Here is a 17,936-nt window from a genome sequence, read left to right as displayed (position 1 = left end):
TCCCTCCCTCCCTCCCTCCCTCCTTCCTTCCTTCTTTCTTTCCTTCCTAAGCCTGCTGAGGAAAAATTGTATCCATAACATACAATGTAATAACTACATTAAAGACAGTCTGAAAAATCCTAATTGCAAGTTGATTGGGTTTTTAATGCTATGGGGAAGTACCATGTTGTGTGCCAACAGGTAGTTGGAGGAGCATGTATGACTGTATATGCACACATGCAGTGGAGTGAAGTGGCTTATGGCAAACAAAATGATCACACTCCCATCCCACCCCACCCCTACCTTCCTGCAGATAACCAGCCTTCAGGGGGGACAGGGCAAGGCCTGCATTCCTCCCGCCCTGGCTGTGGCCTGCTTCCTTCTCTTGGAAAGAGATAGCTGTTTTAAAAAATAAACATCTAAAGTTACTGGCAATTTGGGGAAAGGCAAAGCAAGCCTCCCTGTTAGTGCTGTTTTGTGGAGTTCTCACATAGAAACACAGACCATCTTTGTGGATGTGCTATTTAGAACTCTCGCAAGTGTCACAGGAGACGGGAGGACAAAGATGGGACTTCCTGAGGATGGAGAGGGGTGTGGAGGTTTTTGCAGGTTGCTCTGCTTCCTTCCAGGGATGTTGCACCTCTGAGGAATCCCAGAAACAGGGGAGGTGTCTAGCTGGTGCCCGCTGTGTGGAGCAGCCCGGCTGCTTCCCTGCTGAGAGGCGGTGTGCCAGCTCCACGCACAGCACAAGCGTTGGTGCCAGATCAGGGAGCTGTTGGCTGAGTGCCTCCCCCCTCCGCTCCTGCTCCTTTGGGATCCCAGGGGTGGGCTGAGAGAAGGCGAGAAGCTCCGTTCCTGACTACAAGTTGACTTTGCCTCACTGTTGTTGCTGGCAGAATACATACACCAATGCAGACAAGCTTCTAGAAGCAGCGGAGCAGTTGGCTCAGACCGGGGAATGTGACCCAGAGGAGATCTACAAGGCAGCTCGACACCTGGAGGTGCGCATCCAAGACTTCGTACGCAGGGTAGAGCAGCGGAAGCTTCTCCTGGACATGTCTGTCTCCTTCCACACACATACCAAAGAGGTAAGGGCATGGAGGCCATTCAACCTTGGCGGGCTGCTCGTAGAATGGATAGAAGTCTGATCAGAGTCCTGGGTGGGCTGAAGGGTCGTGGGCAGCCTCTAAAGGTGGGTGATAGTAATAAGAAAAGTCTAGGCTTTCCACTACTACACCGTTTTTTCCTGCGTTGCTGCTTGCTCTAAGAAATAAGTGCTGAAGAAGACCTTTGACCAGATGCCCCCTTGAGAGGAAGAGGAAGCAAACCTGTGGCTGCTTTTCATATCTGATTAACGAGGGACACTCTGAAATTTAGTAAATGTCCAGAAAGGAGACCCATTTAGCATCTCCTGCATAGCACCCTTGGTAAAGGAACTCATTTGTTATGTGCATGCCTGTGCTTCCCTAGGAATTCATTTTAATAGAGTATTAATTAAGGGGTTGATTGCTGCTCAGGAAAAAAAAAGGTTAACCTACTTAATTAAGTTGATTTTTTTATATTGGAAATGCATTAAGAGTCCTAGCTGTTACTATTTGCCAGGCTTTTTCTAACACTTTTCGGGAATAAGATGTGAATCATTGCAGCGCCTATCAAAGGAAAACATGAAAAGATACAGTTTTCTAAACTGGAGTTTCCCAGGCAGATGAAGGCCTGATGAGCTCCCTGAGGCTGGCTCTGCTTCTTCTCCATGGGACCCACAGCAAAGCTAGGGGATTAGCTCTAATCCAGGGTTTCCTGCCTAGTTGTCTGCTTGTGGGCTTGTGGCCCACTTGATTCTTAATGATAGTCTCAGAAGCCAAAGGCATGTAGATTCCCTTTTAATTATGAGTTGGGGAATGTGGGAATGGAGCATGAATGAACAGGAGCCATGCCTCCAGTAAGGGCTGTGGGAATGTTAGCTGCATGAGGTCAATAGACAAAGTCCATGTCTGGAAGTGCCACTTCCAAAGGTGACTTTGGCCAGGCGCTGGTGGCTCATGCCTGCAATCCTGGCTACTCAGGAGGCTGAGATCTGAGGATCGAGGTTCAAAGCCAGCCCGGGAAAGGAAAGACTGTGAGACTCCTATCTCCAATAAACCACCAGAAAACCAGAAGTGGCACTGTAGCTCAAGTGGTAGAGCGCTCGCCTTGAGCTGAAGAGCTGAAGGACAGTGCTCAGGCCCAGAGTTCAAGCCCCATGACCGACAAAAATAAAAACAAACAAAGGTGACTTTGCCTTCCAGGAATCCTCTCTAGATACAGCTCTTAACTTTTGGACACAGGGCATATATACATATATATGTGTGTATATATGCTTGTATTTATACATATATATGCTTGTATATATATATATATATATATATGCTTGCATATATATACTTGTGTATATATACTTGCATATATACTGTTTGTGTATATATATTTTATTATATATAAATATATATATATGAAAAAAATAAATATATATGCTTGTGCAAGTCACTTCTGTTCTCAGATTTATAAAACGATGCACTTAGATTTGGTGCCCTAAGGCCTTTATAGTTCCAATGTAATCCCAAGATTCCTTTCTTTTTCATTTCCCTTTTTTCTTATTTGGTATTGATGATGATGATGATGATGATGATGATGATGATGATGATGATGTGATAATAGTGGTAATAATAATGAAAAGGAGGAGGAAAAAAAGGAGAAGAAGAGGAAGAGGAAGAAGAAAGCCTGAAGTAGCAAGGATGGTTTCCTTAGTCTAAGATTTGGCTCATTATTAAATGCTCAGTATATATTAGATGTGTTTGAATAACTGCTTCTTGTCAGATACATCATCTCATGATCTTCATGATAACAGTGATGCAGATTTTATTCAGCCTATCAAATAATGAGTATTCAGGAGATAACTTCTCCAGAGTTCAACTGAGGTTTCATATGCTTTCTTAAATACAGAGCACCCCTAATTTAAAAACCCAAAGTCCAAATGATATTTTAGAGGATTTGGGGATTTCAAAGCATTTTGGAATTCAGATCTTTGGCTCAACCTGTACAAACTGCTTTCTTAACTGCTACCCATAGTCTGTTTCTTCTGTGTCTCCTTGTCTCGGCTCTTTCTTCCTTGACTCTTCTGTTTCCTCTTCACAGGGACTTGATGGGGAGGTAGATTTTAGCTGAAAAATATCAGTATTGCCAGGGTTATGAAACAATCAGACATTAGCAGTCTTTCCTAAAAAGGGGATGAGAAGAAGAAAAAAATCAAAGAAAGAATAGCTCCTATCTTTTCATCCACCCCAGCTCTTTCACTTTAAATCTGTGGACAATGAATCCCAAGAGGAGCTTTCTTCAGGACCTGCATAGAAGCATTATTAGGTGGACAGAAGTGAGCAGCCTTCAGGGTTCCAGTGAAAGGATTCCTGTGGTTTGATTTTACATTTTTTTTTGCCAGTCATGGGGCTTGAACTCTGGACCTGGGCGCTGTCCCTCAGCATTCCAGCTCAAGGCTAGCGCTCTGCCACTTGAGCCACAGGGCCACTTCTGGCTTTTGCTGCTTATGTGGTGCTGAGGAATCGAACCCAGGGCCTCATGCATGCAAGGCAAGCACTCTACCACTGAACCACCTTCCCAGCCCTCCATCTCTTATTTTAATAGCTCTCAAGGTGTGCCACCTCACAAACCTGGCTAAGTGAGAGTCCTCTTTGATTTTGAATCTATTAACCTATAGTACCTTCTTCTTGACTCTATAGGCAAACTTCTGGCTTTTTATTTAAGACCAGATTAGCTGTCAAGTTTACTAGTCTATAAATCTATTCAGGAATTCTAAGTTGCCAGTTGTTTTCCATTTACTGTGAATTAGAGTGGATGGGAGAAAAATCTGCTCAGCTTTGCTAAAGTGGCCTTGAGTATTGCTGGTAAGTATGGTTATAGATCCATCCTGCTTCATTACAGCTTGTTCTTTCCTTCTTTACTTCAGTCCTGCCTGCAATAATCTGCCGAGTTTCTGCCTTAGTGCCAATGTATAATAAAATGTCATCATCATAGGATATGATTTTTATGCAATGAAAGCTCCCTTCATGGGAGATTTCTGAGTGGGAACCGAATGTTCGTCTTCATAAATGACTCAATTACACTTCCTATGAATTTCTAGGCTGAATTTTACTTTTGCCCACTGCCCACATCAAAAGGTTTACTATAATTAAGATCAGAGGGGAACTGCAAGATATGGAAATGATAACTGTCAGTCTTATTTTTTTCTGCAGATTAAGGGGTGTCCCTTAATCCTATCAGCCTTGCTTTGTGAATTCTTTTCAACCTTAGAAGTCTGATGATTAACACTATTCAATCATTTCACCATTGTTTTCATCATAATCTTGAATAACTAGATACTATCTGAAGTTCCACATATGGTGATTTGTTAAACAAATCAGAGGACATCTTTATGGTGAAATACTACACAGTCATTATAAATCACACAGCCAAAGATCATTTCTGTAATAATATGAGGAAGGGCTTGTGCCTTAGTACAAAAATCTATCTAGCATGACCACAATTTTGATCACACATGTAAAGACTAGAAACAAATAAATATCTTATAGATGCTTAGTTTTTAAATATTTTTCCTATTTTACAAGTTTTCCTTAGTGATATTTTCAACTTACAGTCAGGAACAATCCTAATAAATGTTGTTTTACAAATACAAAACTCATTTTTAGGGACTATGGTTGTAACCCAGGGCTTTCCACATACTAGGAGAGCCTCTACCATTGAATTATATCTCCAGCCTCTCAAAATCATAACTTTTTAAAAACTATGTAGAAAAACTAATTTCTAAAGGAAGGTGATAAGAATTGCTTGGGACCTTTTTAATGCATCTAGAACCTCTGCTATTAGCAGAGATTGTGCTAAACTTTGAATATCTTCTTTTTCCCTGGGGCCAAGAGGGCAGCTGGCAGTTTGCCCTGATCTCACTGGAGATCCAGAGAAGATGTAGGGAGAAGCACTGACCCAAGACCTCATTGTCTTTGCATGTCTAGCACATGTCATCTACTGTACACAGATCTAAACAGAATTCTTTTTCCTTGCAAGGTTTCCATGGAAATGCTGCAGTTCCTGTGCTTTCAAAACATCCATTTTTAGGTATTTTTGTAGTAAGAATGTGAGAGTCAAATTGAGGAATGTGGCCAGAGTAACCATCATTGGCTCTTAATTAGTCATCTTCATTAAATACTCACTTTTGTTTGTTTGTCACCTCCTGAAATCATTCTGCCACACCATTTTCTGCACCACCAACACTCATGTGTGTCCATGTTCCTCATTCCCTTCCTCAGAACGGAAACTATATCAGTCTTCAAAGGGTATGATGGCCTCAAAAGCAAAACAGCTTTATTCCTTGTTTCAGTTGCAAATTGTCATGGTATTTATTTAGGAACTAAAAGCTAGTAGTTAATGCCAAAGAAAAACAGTCTCTTCAAAATGAGTAAAGGATAGGTTTACCTATGGAAATAAGTGATCTTTTTTGCATCCCTCAAGGTCAGTAGATTGTACCAGCCCAGTGGCTGCCAGTGTGCAAATGGAGCAACATTCCATCAGCAGGAGAAAAGTGATGAAGTAAAACTACCTTCCTGAGCCACTCACCCATAAATCTGATTGTTTCTACAAACTCCTCCTAGTGTTTCTCTTCTGCTTTCTTGGTTGACTTTTTTGTTGGTTGTGGGCTGAACTCGGCCTGGGAGCTGTCCCTCAGCTCTTTAGCTCAAGACTAGCACCCTACCTCTTGAGCCACAGTGCCCTCTAGCTTTTTCCGGCTTATGTGGTGCTAAGGAATCGAACCCAGGGTCTCATGCATGCGAGGCAAGTGCTCTACCACTGAGCCACCTTCCCAGCCCTTGGCTGACATTTTCTCAGGCTGTTCCACTATGCAGGCAGAATAGGGGGTATGGGCTGGTCCTTCCTGGTTATATCACAAGAGATAACTTTCTGTAGGTCACTGAAAAGCTCCCTTAACTACCCCACCAGGGTTCTAGAAATTTTCAAATTATCCCTGTTTTTTTGAGGTATAGGTATTTGGGGTCACAAATACTTGTATTCTAAGGAGAAAGAATACACAAAACATGAACCAGGTAGTCTTGGCCAACTAGGGAACAGGACCTTGCAAGTAAAAGCCCTAATATAGGGGCTGGGAAGGTGGCTCAGTGGTAGAGCGCTTGCCTTGCATGCCTGAGACCCTGGGTTCGATTCCTCAGCACCACATAAGCAAAAAGAAAAAAAGCCAGAAGTGGCGCTGTGGCTCAAGTGATAGAGCACTAGCCTTGAGCTGAAGAGCTGAGGGACAGCACCCAGGCCCTGAGTTCAGGCCCCATGACTGACCCTCCCACCCCCCAAAAAACCCTAATATAAGTCCATTTAATCCAGAAGAAAAGGTTCAGAAATGGCTGGAATATGAGGTTCTATCTGAGGACCAGCAGGTGGATGCTACCGTGTTTATCCCAGCTAATCAGAAGGTAAAGAAGATTTCTCAAAAGGAGAGAAACAAAAATGGAGGACAGTAAGGAAAAAAAACTCACATACTGTCACTGCAGCTGTAATTTACTTAATTAATTCTGACGGTCATTGGCTTGTAGAAGCTTAAAGTGAGGATCATTCTGGCTGTGTCTCATTGGCTGCCTGAGAATAAATAAATTAGTAATAATTTATTTTTCTTCAATATTTAATTATTTCAAAGAAATCCAGGCATGAGGGAGGGAGGGGGGAGGCTGGGAAGGGATGTGAAGGGTAAACAAAGGAGGAGGCTGCAATGCTTGGTAAGAAATGTACGCATTATCCTGCCCATGTAATTGTAACCCCTCTGTACAGTATGTTCACAAATAAAATTAAATTAAATTAAAAAAAAAGAAATCCAGGCATGCTTGCCATGAGTAAGTCAAATGAACACATGTTTAGGACATTCAGATAGTAGGAAAAGTACAGTTTAAGGAATAGAATACTGACCCTTACCCATGATTTAACAAAATTGTTTTGTGGTACAGTGTTAAGTTCCAAGGATGCATACGCAAATTTTTACGCTTGCTGTTGACGTCTACTATCACCAGAAAGTGGCTATGTGTTTCCTAGAATTCCAAGAAGCTCTTTGCCCAAGTATTCTAGATTTTATATAGTACCTTAAATTGGTATTATCATTGTCAATGAACTGGATACCTAGCTGTCAAAGCTGTATGTGTAATTTGGTTTTGTTTTTTTTATTTTTTACACCTTCTGATTTATCAATTTTATCATTCTACTGGCTTTTTTCCTGGAAGAGCTTTTGAGTTTATTCTTCCTGACAGCCATATTCATCCTCCTCTCCATCTTATATGAAAATGCTCCATAGTAATGCTCATAATTAGTTTCCTGTTGGAGAACACGGAGACCTATTTTTACAGTGCAGAAGAGCTATCAATAAATGAGTGATTCCATTTAATCTTTCATAATTTCCAGTGTTCATTCTATTCAAAACACTAGACTTTGCTTTTTTAATGCCTTTTGAACATTAATACCATCCTAGTTATAGCTTATATCTCAACTGTGATAGAATATTTTATACCTTTATTGACATTAAAATAAGTTACATCTTTAGCATTCAGTGTTCCAAGCAACCTAGTAATCCTGCAAAGAACAAAATAGCTTTGATTATTCCTAATTGATTTTCATTTGGCTCTTGTTGAACATCACAATATTATTTTGCATATTTTCAATATTATGATAAATTTCTAAGAATCAGTGTCTAGCCTCCAGGAAGAAGTGGTCAGAGCCCTTCCTTTCCTCCTTTCTGAAAGAGAGAACAGTATCAGTCCATTCCAGGCTCCTGTTATTTCTAATTTCTCACAGGTAAGGGATCTCTTTGCTATAAGTGACCTGTATGCCTCTCTGAATCACAAGATGGTTCCTGTTCTTAGAGAATGTCAACATTAATGAAATAATTCAGCAAAGATGAATACTGAGTATCAATATACAAACAAAAACTGAGCTAGTATGTGCACAGATACCTGTAGGTGTGCTGATGCACAAACAGGCCAAGGGTGGGTGGGCTGACTGTAGTCCAGCTTTCTTGTCTTTTTTCCTAGCTTTGGCCTCTCATACCTCCCACCTGAATAGACTTTGCTCTCTCTCCCACAGTTGTGGACATGGATGGAAGACCTACAAAAGGAGATGCTGGAGGATGTCTGTGCAGACTCTGTGGATGCGGTCCAGGAACTGATCAAGCAGTTCCAGCAACAGCAAACTGCCACCCTCGATGCTACACTCAATGTCATCAAGGAAGGAGAAGACCTTATTCAGCAGCTCAGGTCAGCGCCTCCCTCCCTGGGGGAGCCCAGCGAGGCCAGGTCAGCATGGGCAGTGCTTTCCTCGGGCTAGATATGAGATAAGTCCTGTCCTGTCTTGACAGCCACAGCCTACTTTGTGGTCTTGTGTGAGCTTCCATTTCCTCATCTGTCAGACATACAAATGCCTGCACCACACCCACCTTGAGTTTGGCCAGAAACAGTCCATGGAAAAGCTCTAATCTTTCAGCGCATTATTTATTACTCAAGATGATGTTCAGCAATGAATAAGGAACCAAAAACACAAATTAATAACAAAAATACAAAAATAACAAAATTTAACAACAGAAAAAATGAAATGATGTCTTCATTAAGAATGATGACATATTTGGCCATGTGGAGAAATACCTTTATTTGGCATCTGATCTTGGGCTAAACTCTGAATTCCAGTGCCCTACTGGGTCACTTTTGCTGCCTTTTGGGCTTTGGCCCCTTGCTGAATGGGTAACCTCCTGTGTCTCCATTACCCACTTATGGCCTATCCATCATTCCTTGTTGCCAAGAAAATAAAAATCCTGCCTTGTCAACCTAATCACACACAAATGAAAAGGAAAGTTCTGTCAAAAACTATTGATTTGTTCAGAATTACCCACACCATTGCTTCCTTTCTGTTGGCATCGATGTCTACTTCATGCTCCTGTTAAGGGCATTGGCTCCTCAGATAAAGTGTCATACAGCCTTGGGGTAGGCCATCAGTGACCAGTCCCATACCCAGGTGCTGTATAAATAGGATTTCATGGTGCTAATGATGCCTGCCTGAAGAACTTGCTCTCATCCCCAAATCACCAAATGCTGGGACTTCTGCCAGCTGCAGACAGAAATAATCTCATCAACAACTCCCCCCAGCCAATCATGGGCCCTGAGGGAATACCTTTCGTTGAGGGAGGCTTTTCCTTTTCCTCATACCAGTTGTCCAATTAAATAAACAATGAGAAATTACCTTTAGGAGGCTTGGCATGTTTTTCTGTTGGAAATTAATAATTTTTATTCTAAACATACACAAGAGATGTTCTGAATTCTCCTCTTGCATACTAACAAGACAGCCTCTTTGCCTTTTGCCCCCCCCCCGTTTATCTTCATGAGATATAATGCATGACAGTTGATTGCTTCTAAAGAAAATTTTAACTACTGGGCAGTCACTTAACCTCTCTGGGTCTCAGCTGCTTCATCTTTCCAATTAAGGGGTTCATTCTAGGAGCTCTGTCAGCTCTAGAAATTTGTGCTGGTTTTGTGTTATTTCTTCAGATACTTTCATAAGCTTAGCTGGCTTTACTTTCTGTGAGGATGGACCTGTGGAACCACGTGTCTTTCCCACTGTCCACCTTGCACAGTGCTGAAGAGATTCAGGCTACTTAGGGCAACAATGCAAGGGGTGCCTGTTTCACAAGATTAAGTTCCAAATATTTTAGTGAGCTCCATAGGCTTGTGACCAACTGCCACCAGTGATACCTGTTCACTCACTGGCCTGTCCCTAGACTCCTGTGTCCAACATCAAAACCAGCCAAAGAAAAGGAAGTAAAGCTTAGTGGGCATTGACAAGATGATTTATACACATCATAAACAAATATACTCCAGGCCCTGTTGTTCTGAAACTCTTTCTTGGAGTCATCTCTAATTCCTATGGAGTGTGTCACTGACACAGGTACTATACAACATTGTAGAAACCATTCTCTTCCTTCTGGAAGTTGTATGAAGGAGAGAGACTTGAGGGGAGCAGTTTGTGACCAACCAGATACGGTAGCAAAACTGTCAACAAATATATAATGGATAGTGTTGACAGTTGATAGTACTTACTATTTCCTGTGCTGTTTTATTAGGATGTCTATGGGACAGTGAGGTAAGAACTGTGCCTAGTTTATGAAGAACTAGTACAGGGTGAGAACACTGAGCTGGAATGTCTCTGATGGAGAGCTTAAGGGAGAAAGTGCTGGAGAAAATGCCCTTATTCTATCTTTAGGAACAGATATCATCTGCTCAGATGCTGGTTCTTCTGAGACAAGCCTAGGCTAAAAAGACCTCTTTCAGAACACCTGCTAGGGACAGCATTCAAAACTGATGTTTTCCCCCACAACTTATCCTCTGACTTCTTAAATTCCCTAAGAAACTAGGGTAATGAATGTACCCATTCATTTCAGATTTTCAGGCTTTAGCTTACTCAGGGCCCTATAAAATCTGTTTCATTAGTTCCATGGTTTTCCTGTGGTAGTTAGCTCTTTGGAGGTCTTACCATGACCTCATTTCTCTGAGCAAGTCAGTCTCTTTATTTCTTGGTTAACTTTTGCAATATGTCACTTTCTCCTACAACTGTATAGACTGCTAGAAAAACAGTCTACCTGATTGTGTTCATTCATTTCCTTAAACCTCCAAATCAAAACACCTCTGCTCAGAAACCCAGTTGCTTGTTCCAACCTCTTGTCATCTTCCTTTTATCTTCTAGGTTGGGCCTGTGCCCTAGTCAGCACTGGACACTTCACTGTGTCTTTCAGGATTAATGATTATGTATACAACATGTTTCTGGTTACAGTTCACATGCATTATCTTATTTAACAACAAACTGAAGTGAGCACAGTAGGGATCATTAAGTCCACTTTGCAGATCTACAGCTATGCCTCTGGGAGTGAGGGAGTGTGACTTCCTTAGGTCACCAGCCAACAGATGTCAGAAAGGGGGCCAAAGCTATGTTTGCAGACTTCAGCTCCCAAGCTTTCCTAACTATAGTCTGAAACCTACTTAAGAACACCAGCCCATAAAGTTAGCATAGCCCTGGAAAAGTGGATGAATAATTTGGGTAACTATGATGTCATCTTATTTTTAACAATCTTATCAAGTAAAATCCAGGTCTTTGGTTTTAGTTTTAGTTTTTGTTTTTCATTTGCCTTTACTTTGTCTACCCTTATGTATGTGATAAATATGCATGTGCATGTATTAAAGCATACATCTTAAACTACACATATGTATGAAACCTATTTTTCTAATCTTTTATGCTTTGTAGAGCTCTTTCCCACACCCATAATTCTTCTGGGGATAGGAAAACAGCTATTTCTGGAAATAGAGTTGTAAACCCAAAAGAAGATGAAAGCATCTTTGATTCCTCTACTAAGCAGATGGTGTTGGCCTCACAGTAGGAGTTTGTTACCATTTCTGTTGATTGAATGACTCACCTGATGCACATCCACTTTGCTTAGATGAGGAGCCCCTCTTCTCCTCTGCCACTTTTAACATGGCTATGCTTTTCCCTATCTTCTTCTCCTTGGGCTCTGCTACAGGGACTCGGCTGTGTCCAACAATAAGACACCACACAGTAGCTCCATCAGCCATATTGAGTCAGTTCTGCAGCAACTGGACGATGCCCAGGTGCAGATGGAGGAGTTGTTCCATGAACGGAAGATCAAGCTGGACATCTTCCTGCAACTTCGCATCTTTGAGCAGTATACCATTGAGGTAGGAGGGAAGGGAGAGGGAGAGGAGGCAGTGGGTAGCAGAGGGTGATAGGGAGAGAGAGATACAATGGGCTGCTTCCTGGCTGAGAGTACTGCTGCCCCAACAGGATATCAGAGACGATTCCATCACAAGATACACTTTTAGAACTCAAGAAATCTCAGCCCTTTTCAGCCCCCTTGCCAAGCAGAAGCCCTCTGTTTTCCTTTCTGTAGATTACTTCATGAGAAGTTTATGTTGCTGTTCACTGGACTTTTGGTTAGTTCTTTGGTTGGTGAAAGACCATAAGCTTGATTGCTGGATGCCTGAATAGAGGTGTTGAGTTCCATAGCTTCATGAGTGAGTGGGTGTTAAAATTATACAGCCTCCTCAACTGAGCACGTAGATCAGCCATTAGATGAAGTCACATGGCAGCCAAGAGTTTAGGAGCTACAGGAAGAAACTTGTCTCCTTACTTCCACCTCTGCCTGTTAATAAAAGAAGTCTGGGTAGAGGTAGTTTGTTCACTACTTTTGAAAGGTCAGAATCATGTATTCTGTCATATTTATGCGACATTTTTGGTACAAATTAATAATGCATTCCCTATGTAATAACAACTTTTTATTATTTTCTGTTCTGAAGTAATAATGAAAGTGAGGCCAATAGAGTTCCTGGGATATGAAATGTATCCTACACATATTTCCTTTTCAGAAGTGGTAAGCTTCTGAAAAGGCTTTTTCTTCTCTTTGTTCCTAACTGGTAGGAAAAAAATCTCCATCTATCATTTCTTTGTTATTTTTTATTTTTATTTTTATGGTGCTGGGGATTGAACTCAGGACCCCATATAGGGAAACAGTCTACCACTAAGTTATACTTCTTGCCCAACCTAACGTTTCTTTTCAACTTGATTTTGTATTCTAAATATCTCTTCATAGCTGGGACTTTTGAGTTTATGGGGCCAATCTTGTGAAATGTATTTGTAGAAACTTCGATGGAGCTAGTTGGGAAGTAAAATAATTTTTTATTGTGAAAATACCGTACAGAGGGGTTACAATTACATGGGCAAGATAACGAGTACATTTCTTATCAAACATTGTTGCCTCCTCCTTTGTTTCTCCTTCCCATCCCTTCCCATCCCCCCTCCATCCCCCCCTACTCATTCCTCCCCTCCCCCACCAAAGTTGTAAAGACTCCACATAGAGCTCCCCTATGACCCAGCAATCCCACTTTTGGGCATTTCCCCAAATGATCACAAACAAGACCACACTAAAGCTACTTGCACAACTATATTTATTGCAGCATTATTTACCATAGCTAAGATATGGAACCAACCCAGATGCCCCCAGTAGATGAATGGATCAAGAAAATGTGGTATATATACAAAATGGAATTCTATGCCTCCATCAGAAAGAATGACATTGCCCATTTGTTAGGAAATAGAAAGACTTGGAAAAAATTCTATTAAGTGAAGTAAGCCAGGCCCAAAGAAACATAGGTCCCATGGTTTCCTTTATTTGCAATAACCAGTGTTTATCTGAATCAAGCAGAAAAGGTGAACCCCAAGATAAGTATTCAAATGTTTTTTTCTTTCATGCAATTGTTTCTAACATATTTATAAGATGATTTCTTTGTTGCTTTGTATGTCCCTCCCCCACAGTATAACCCCTGCTTTCACTGTATTTGATGTTGGTATAATTTGTGGAGGGGAAGGGATAAAAACAAATGATTTAAATAGGGATACAGGTGGACCCACTGCAACAATGAGATGTACAAGTCGTTATGTCAAAAAATGAACTTTACAAGATAATTTTTTTAGATGTTAGAAACTAATATCTCAAATATAATCAACTCGAAGGACTGCTGCCAACAGCTGTCTTTTGCTTCAGTCCTTGGACTTTTTATGTTCAGAATCTAAAATTTAAAAGAAAAGCTGTGTTGAAGTTATTCTGGTACGTGTTTTCTCTTTTTGTGAGTACACCTCTACACCTGCCTTCCTGGAAGCCCTAGTAAGTTTTTATTAAAGATTTCATGGTCTAAAGGTAAGCAGGTTAAGGGTGTGGCTTAGTAGCAGTTGCCTAGCAAGAGTAAGGCCCTTTCAATTTCCAGGAAAAGGAAAGAGATGAGAGGGAAAAGAAGGGGAAAAAGACAAGAGAAAAAGAAAGCCTATGTTCTGAAATATGGTTTCTGAGTTTCTGAAAGAAATGAAAAGGAAATCTATAGACCTGTATCTTAATTGTTCTTCTTACTTCTTTGGTAACTATGTATACTTGTCATTTATGTTGAATCTACACTCAACAGGATTTCAGGTGGCCAGTGGCATTAAAGAATTCTTTTAAGAAAATATAAATAGGATGTCATGTAATATATGTGGTGAACTTCATAAAGATGGGAGAATAATAATAATTAGAGAAAGGATAAGGCATTATTCCCAGTAATTGAGAATGAGACTCACAAAAATAAAGAGGTTACTTTTGGGGGGGGGTCTGGTTGTGGGGTCTGAACTCTGGGCCTGGGTGCTGTCCCTCAGCTCTTTAGCTCAAGGCTAGTGCTCTACCACTTGAGCCACAGCACCACTTCTGGCTTTTTCCCTTTTGCTTATGTGGTGCTGAGGAATCGAACCCAGGGCCTCAGGCATGCAAGGCAAATGATCTACCACTGAGCCACCTTCCCAGACCCAAGAGGTTACATTTTATTACCATAGTATAATCCTTCCTCAGCTCAGTGTCACCAGCTGGGAATAAATGCCAAGGTTGGTGACTTTGCTGTTGTATTAATTTCCTGTCATTCCAGATCCACAATAAAAAAAAATACTTAAAAGAAAGGAAACGGTCTGAAGGTTGGATGTTTAAGGCTTATTTGATTAGATGACAGTGGTTGGAGGTCAGAGCGGGTGGTTTAGTTTAACTTCATTCAACATGAACTACCCTGCCATCAGATGAGGGCATCACTAGGGTGTATTTATTTTGCCTGCAGTGATTCTGGGAAATTCAGTTTCACTGCTGAAAAATAATCCAGAGCCTATGAAGAAAATACCATTTTTAAAGAAATATGAATATAAATCAAATACTCTAAAATTAGATCCCATTTAAATGTTGCAATAGAAGAGGTGATATTTAAGTTGTAGGATTTGCACTCTTCAGCCTTTCTATATTTAAAAATTCCCCATTTCTCCCCCAAAGACTGGACAGCAACTTGAAAAACTTGGTATGCAACTAGATGCCAGAGGCGAACACCTATAATCCTAGCTACTCAGGAATCCTGTATCTGAGGATCAAGGTTCGAAGCCAGCCCAAGCAAAAAAGTCTGTGAGATTCTTAGCTATAATTAACCACCAAAAAGCCAGAAGTAGAGCTGCGGCTCAAGTGTTACAATTCAAGCCTTGAGTACAAAAGCTCAGAGATAGTATCCAAAACCTGAGTTCAACCCTCAGGACTAGCACAAAATAAAAAATAAACAAACAAAAAAGTTGGCATGCATGAATAAATATAGGAATGTAGTGGGAGAGCTTTATAACATGAGGGAGATAAAAGCAGTGATTTGGTTTTGTATCCTCTAGTAAAGATGATGACATCCAAGTTTCAAAGGGGTTTCATCCCGATATTGTAGGAGGTCAAAAGCTAAGAGAAAATGCTGCATCTAAGCTTAGAAATGGAAATCCTGCCAGATCTATGGGAAAATTCTGCTTCAAGTCAGATTGTCAGAAGTTATTTTTAAAGAAGATGAGATTATTTCAAATACCAGCTATGCTTCAGTGTTGGGATGAAGAGCAAAGAGAAGCTTCTGAGTGTGAAACTGCTGAGGGTGATTTCTGTAATAAGAGCCGTGTCAGAGCTGATATAAGCCAGGCCTGTATCTAGACTTGCAGAACCTACAGTTATGGTCCCGTTCCTAAAGAAAGGCATTTGATAGATGGACATACTTCAAATTCCCAGAGACTACTGACAACCAGTGTAGGCCTGTCACCCTGACATCTGGGGAATCTCAGTATGACTTCTCAATCACATAACTGAGGTCAAGATGAGCCAAATAAGGGATCCTACTTAGGAGCCTCTACAACAAATTAATCAACAAAGTCATAACTGTATTAAATATCAGTTTTAATCATAATAGTAGCGAAGAAAAGAACATGAAGTTGGCTGTCAAAATTATCCATTTAGCTGAGTGATCCAATTGAAAGAGCAATTAGGTAATTGACTATTGGGACTCATCAATTATAACGTTCTGTGATATGTTCTTGCATTATTTTGCCAAGAACTAAAAACAACTGGAGTGGATTTCTTGACTGCCAAGTTCCTTTGCTTTTCCAGCAGTGGCTTGCTGGAAAAACATATCCTTCCCCCAATGGACTTTATATAGCTATTTAAATACTTTTAATTCTTCAACAGATTGTGTTTCTGAAACAGAGGTAAATGTCTCAATACTCTTAATGGCTAAAACTCACCATTTAAGTTGATTAATAAAAAAATCTAACGCTTTATTGGACAAGAAGAGTAAATACTATGGTAGTTTAGATTATTCTAGTTCACAATGGGAACTTCTAGCACACAAACTCAGTATAGGTGAAAAACTTGTGCAAGGAGAGTCTCTTCGGCTGTCCTCCCTGCCAGCCAGTACATGTAGGCCAGTGGAGATAATTTAGCCTTTCCTTATCTTAATAAAAATGATAGTATAATATAGAAAGAAGTTTATTTTCTAGTCAGCAACTCATGTTTCAGTAACATCCCATTAAAATGGAATATACAGTACATATAAGGGTTGTTTAATATGTATAATCACCATTTACTGACAAACAGTATTATACCATGATCAAACATACAGTATTTGCACTAGGCTGCCTGGACTCAAACCTGTTTTACTAACCTTACTAATTGAGTAATCATACTTAAGCTTTTGGAATCTTAGTTTCCTTCATTTGAAAGATCAAAATGACATGTGCTAGTGCAAAGGGTTGTTGTGAGAATCTAAAGAATTAACACATGCAACATTTTTTTTATCAAAGTTCCTGGCACTTAATGAACATTTAATACACTATGGTCAATATTGTTACTGTTGTTCACGATGCATTTTTATTTCATATGTATAAATTTACATGAATATGTAGTATATATTTGTTTCTAGACTTCAGGCAGCTAACCATTTCATTTCATTGTTGCCTTTGTTGTTCTGCTAGTCTGTTCTGTTACTGAGTAATATTAGGAGATCCTTGAAATGAGGCATCTGTGGTGGAAATTCAAAGCTTTTGCTCTGACTGCGCATTGAACTTGCCCACCTGGAGAATAGGACATCTTCTACTGTAACTCTAGTTCCTCTGTTCACATACCAGAACCAGATTGCAGGTCAATCTCTGTTATGGCAAAAAGCCTCTGGGGAACTAGAGAATTCTAGGTCAGTTCACATTTCCTTCGTATTTGGGAATTTGACAGAATCAGGGAAGAGAAATTATCAAATTCTTTTTTTTTTTTTGGTCAGTCGTGGGGCTTGAACTCTGGGCTTGGGTGCTGTCCCTCAGCATTTCAGCTCAAAGCGAGCACTCTACCGCTTGAGCCACAGTGCCACTTTGGGTTTTCTAGTGCTTTATTGGAGATAAGAGTCTCACGGACTTTCCTGCCTGGGCTGGCTTTGAACCGAGATCCTCAGATCTCAGCCTCCTGAATAGCTAGGATTACAGGTGTGAGCCACCGGCACCCGGCTCAAATTCTTAATAAAAATAACCTATTAAGGAAGGCAGTATGTTGTCCTACAAGGACAAATTATGTCTGACATTTATAGAAGACCAAAAATGTACAATTAATTTATTGATCTGGTCTAAGAACATGTGATGTATTTATAAGGTTCAAATAGAAGGTTTTTTTTTAGCGTTTCATTTGTTTGGTGTGTGTGCCCATGCCTGGGCAGTGTCCTTTAGCTTTTTTGCTCAAGGCTGGCACTCTGTCACTTAAGCCAACAGCTCCAATCCTTGCTTTTTACTGGTTAATTGGAGATAGGAACCTTGTAGACTTTTCTGCCCAGGTTGGCTTCAAACAAGGATCCTCAGAGCTCAGCCTCCTGAGTAGTCAAGAGTGACAGGGTTGAGCCACTGGTACCCCATTTTTGTTTTGTTTTTAAAGAAAACAGGATAAAACAGGCACTTTTCTGATGTGAGAATAATACAAAGAAGGG

General features: G+C 40.6%; 1 protein-coding gene across 4 annotated transcripts in view; it reads left to right on the top strand.

Moving 5' to 3' along the window:
- The window catches only part of Kalrn (kalirin, RhoGEF kinase), a 531,501-nt gene that overhangs the window by 272,040 nt on the left and 241,525 nt on the right, over positions 1–17,936 (top strand). For all 4 annotated transcript variants that reach the window (XM_013019466.1, XM_013019467.1, XM_013019468.1 and 1 more), the window contains exons 11-13: positions 876–1,067; positions 8,155–8,363; positions 11,627–11,801. In XM_013019466.1, coding sequence (XP_012874920.1) covers positions 876–1,067; positions 8,155–8,363; positions 11,627–11,801 — 576 coding nt within the window. The remainder of the gene's footprint in view (positions 1–875; positions 1,068–8,154; positions 8,364–11,626; positions 11,802–17,936) is intronic.

Source organism: Dipodomys ordii, unplaced genomic scaffold (assembly GCF_000151885.1).
Source record: "Dipodomys ordii isolate 6190 unplaced genomic scaffold, Dord_2.0 Scaffold45, whole genome shotgun sequence".
NCBI classification, from domain to species: domain Eukaryota; kingdom Metazoa; phylum Chordata; class Mammalia; order Rodentia; family Heteromyidae; genus Dipodomys; species Dipodomys ordii.
Note: the sequence above shows the minus strand (reverse complement) of the source record. Positions and strands in the feature narration are given on the sequence as shown.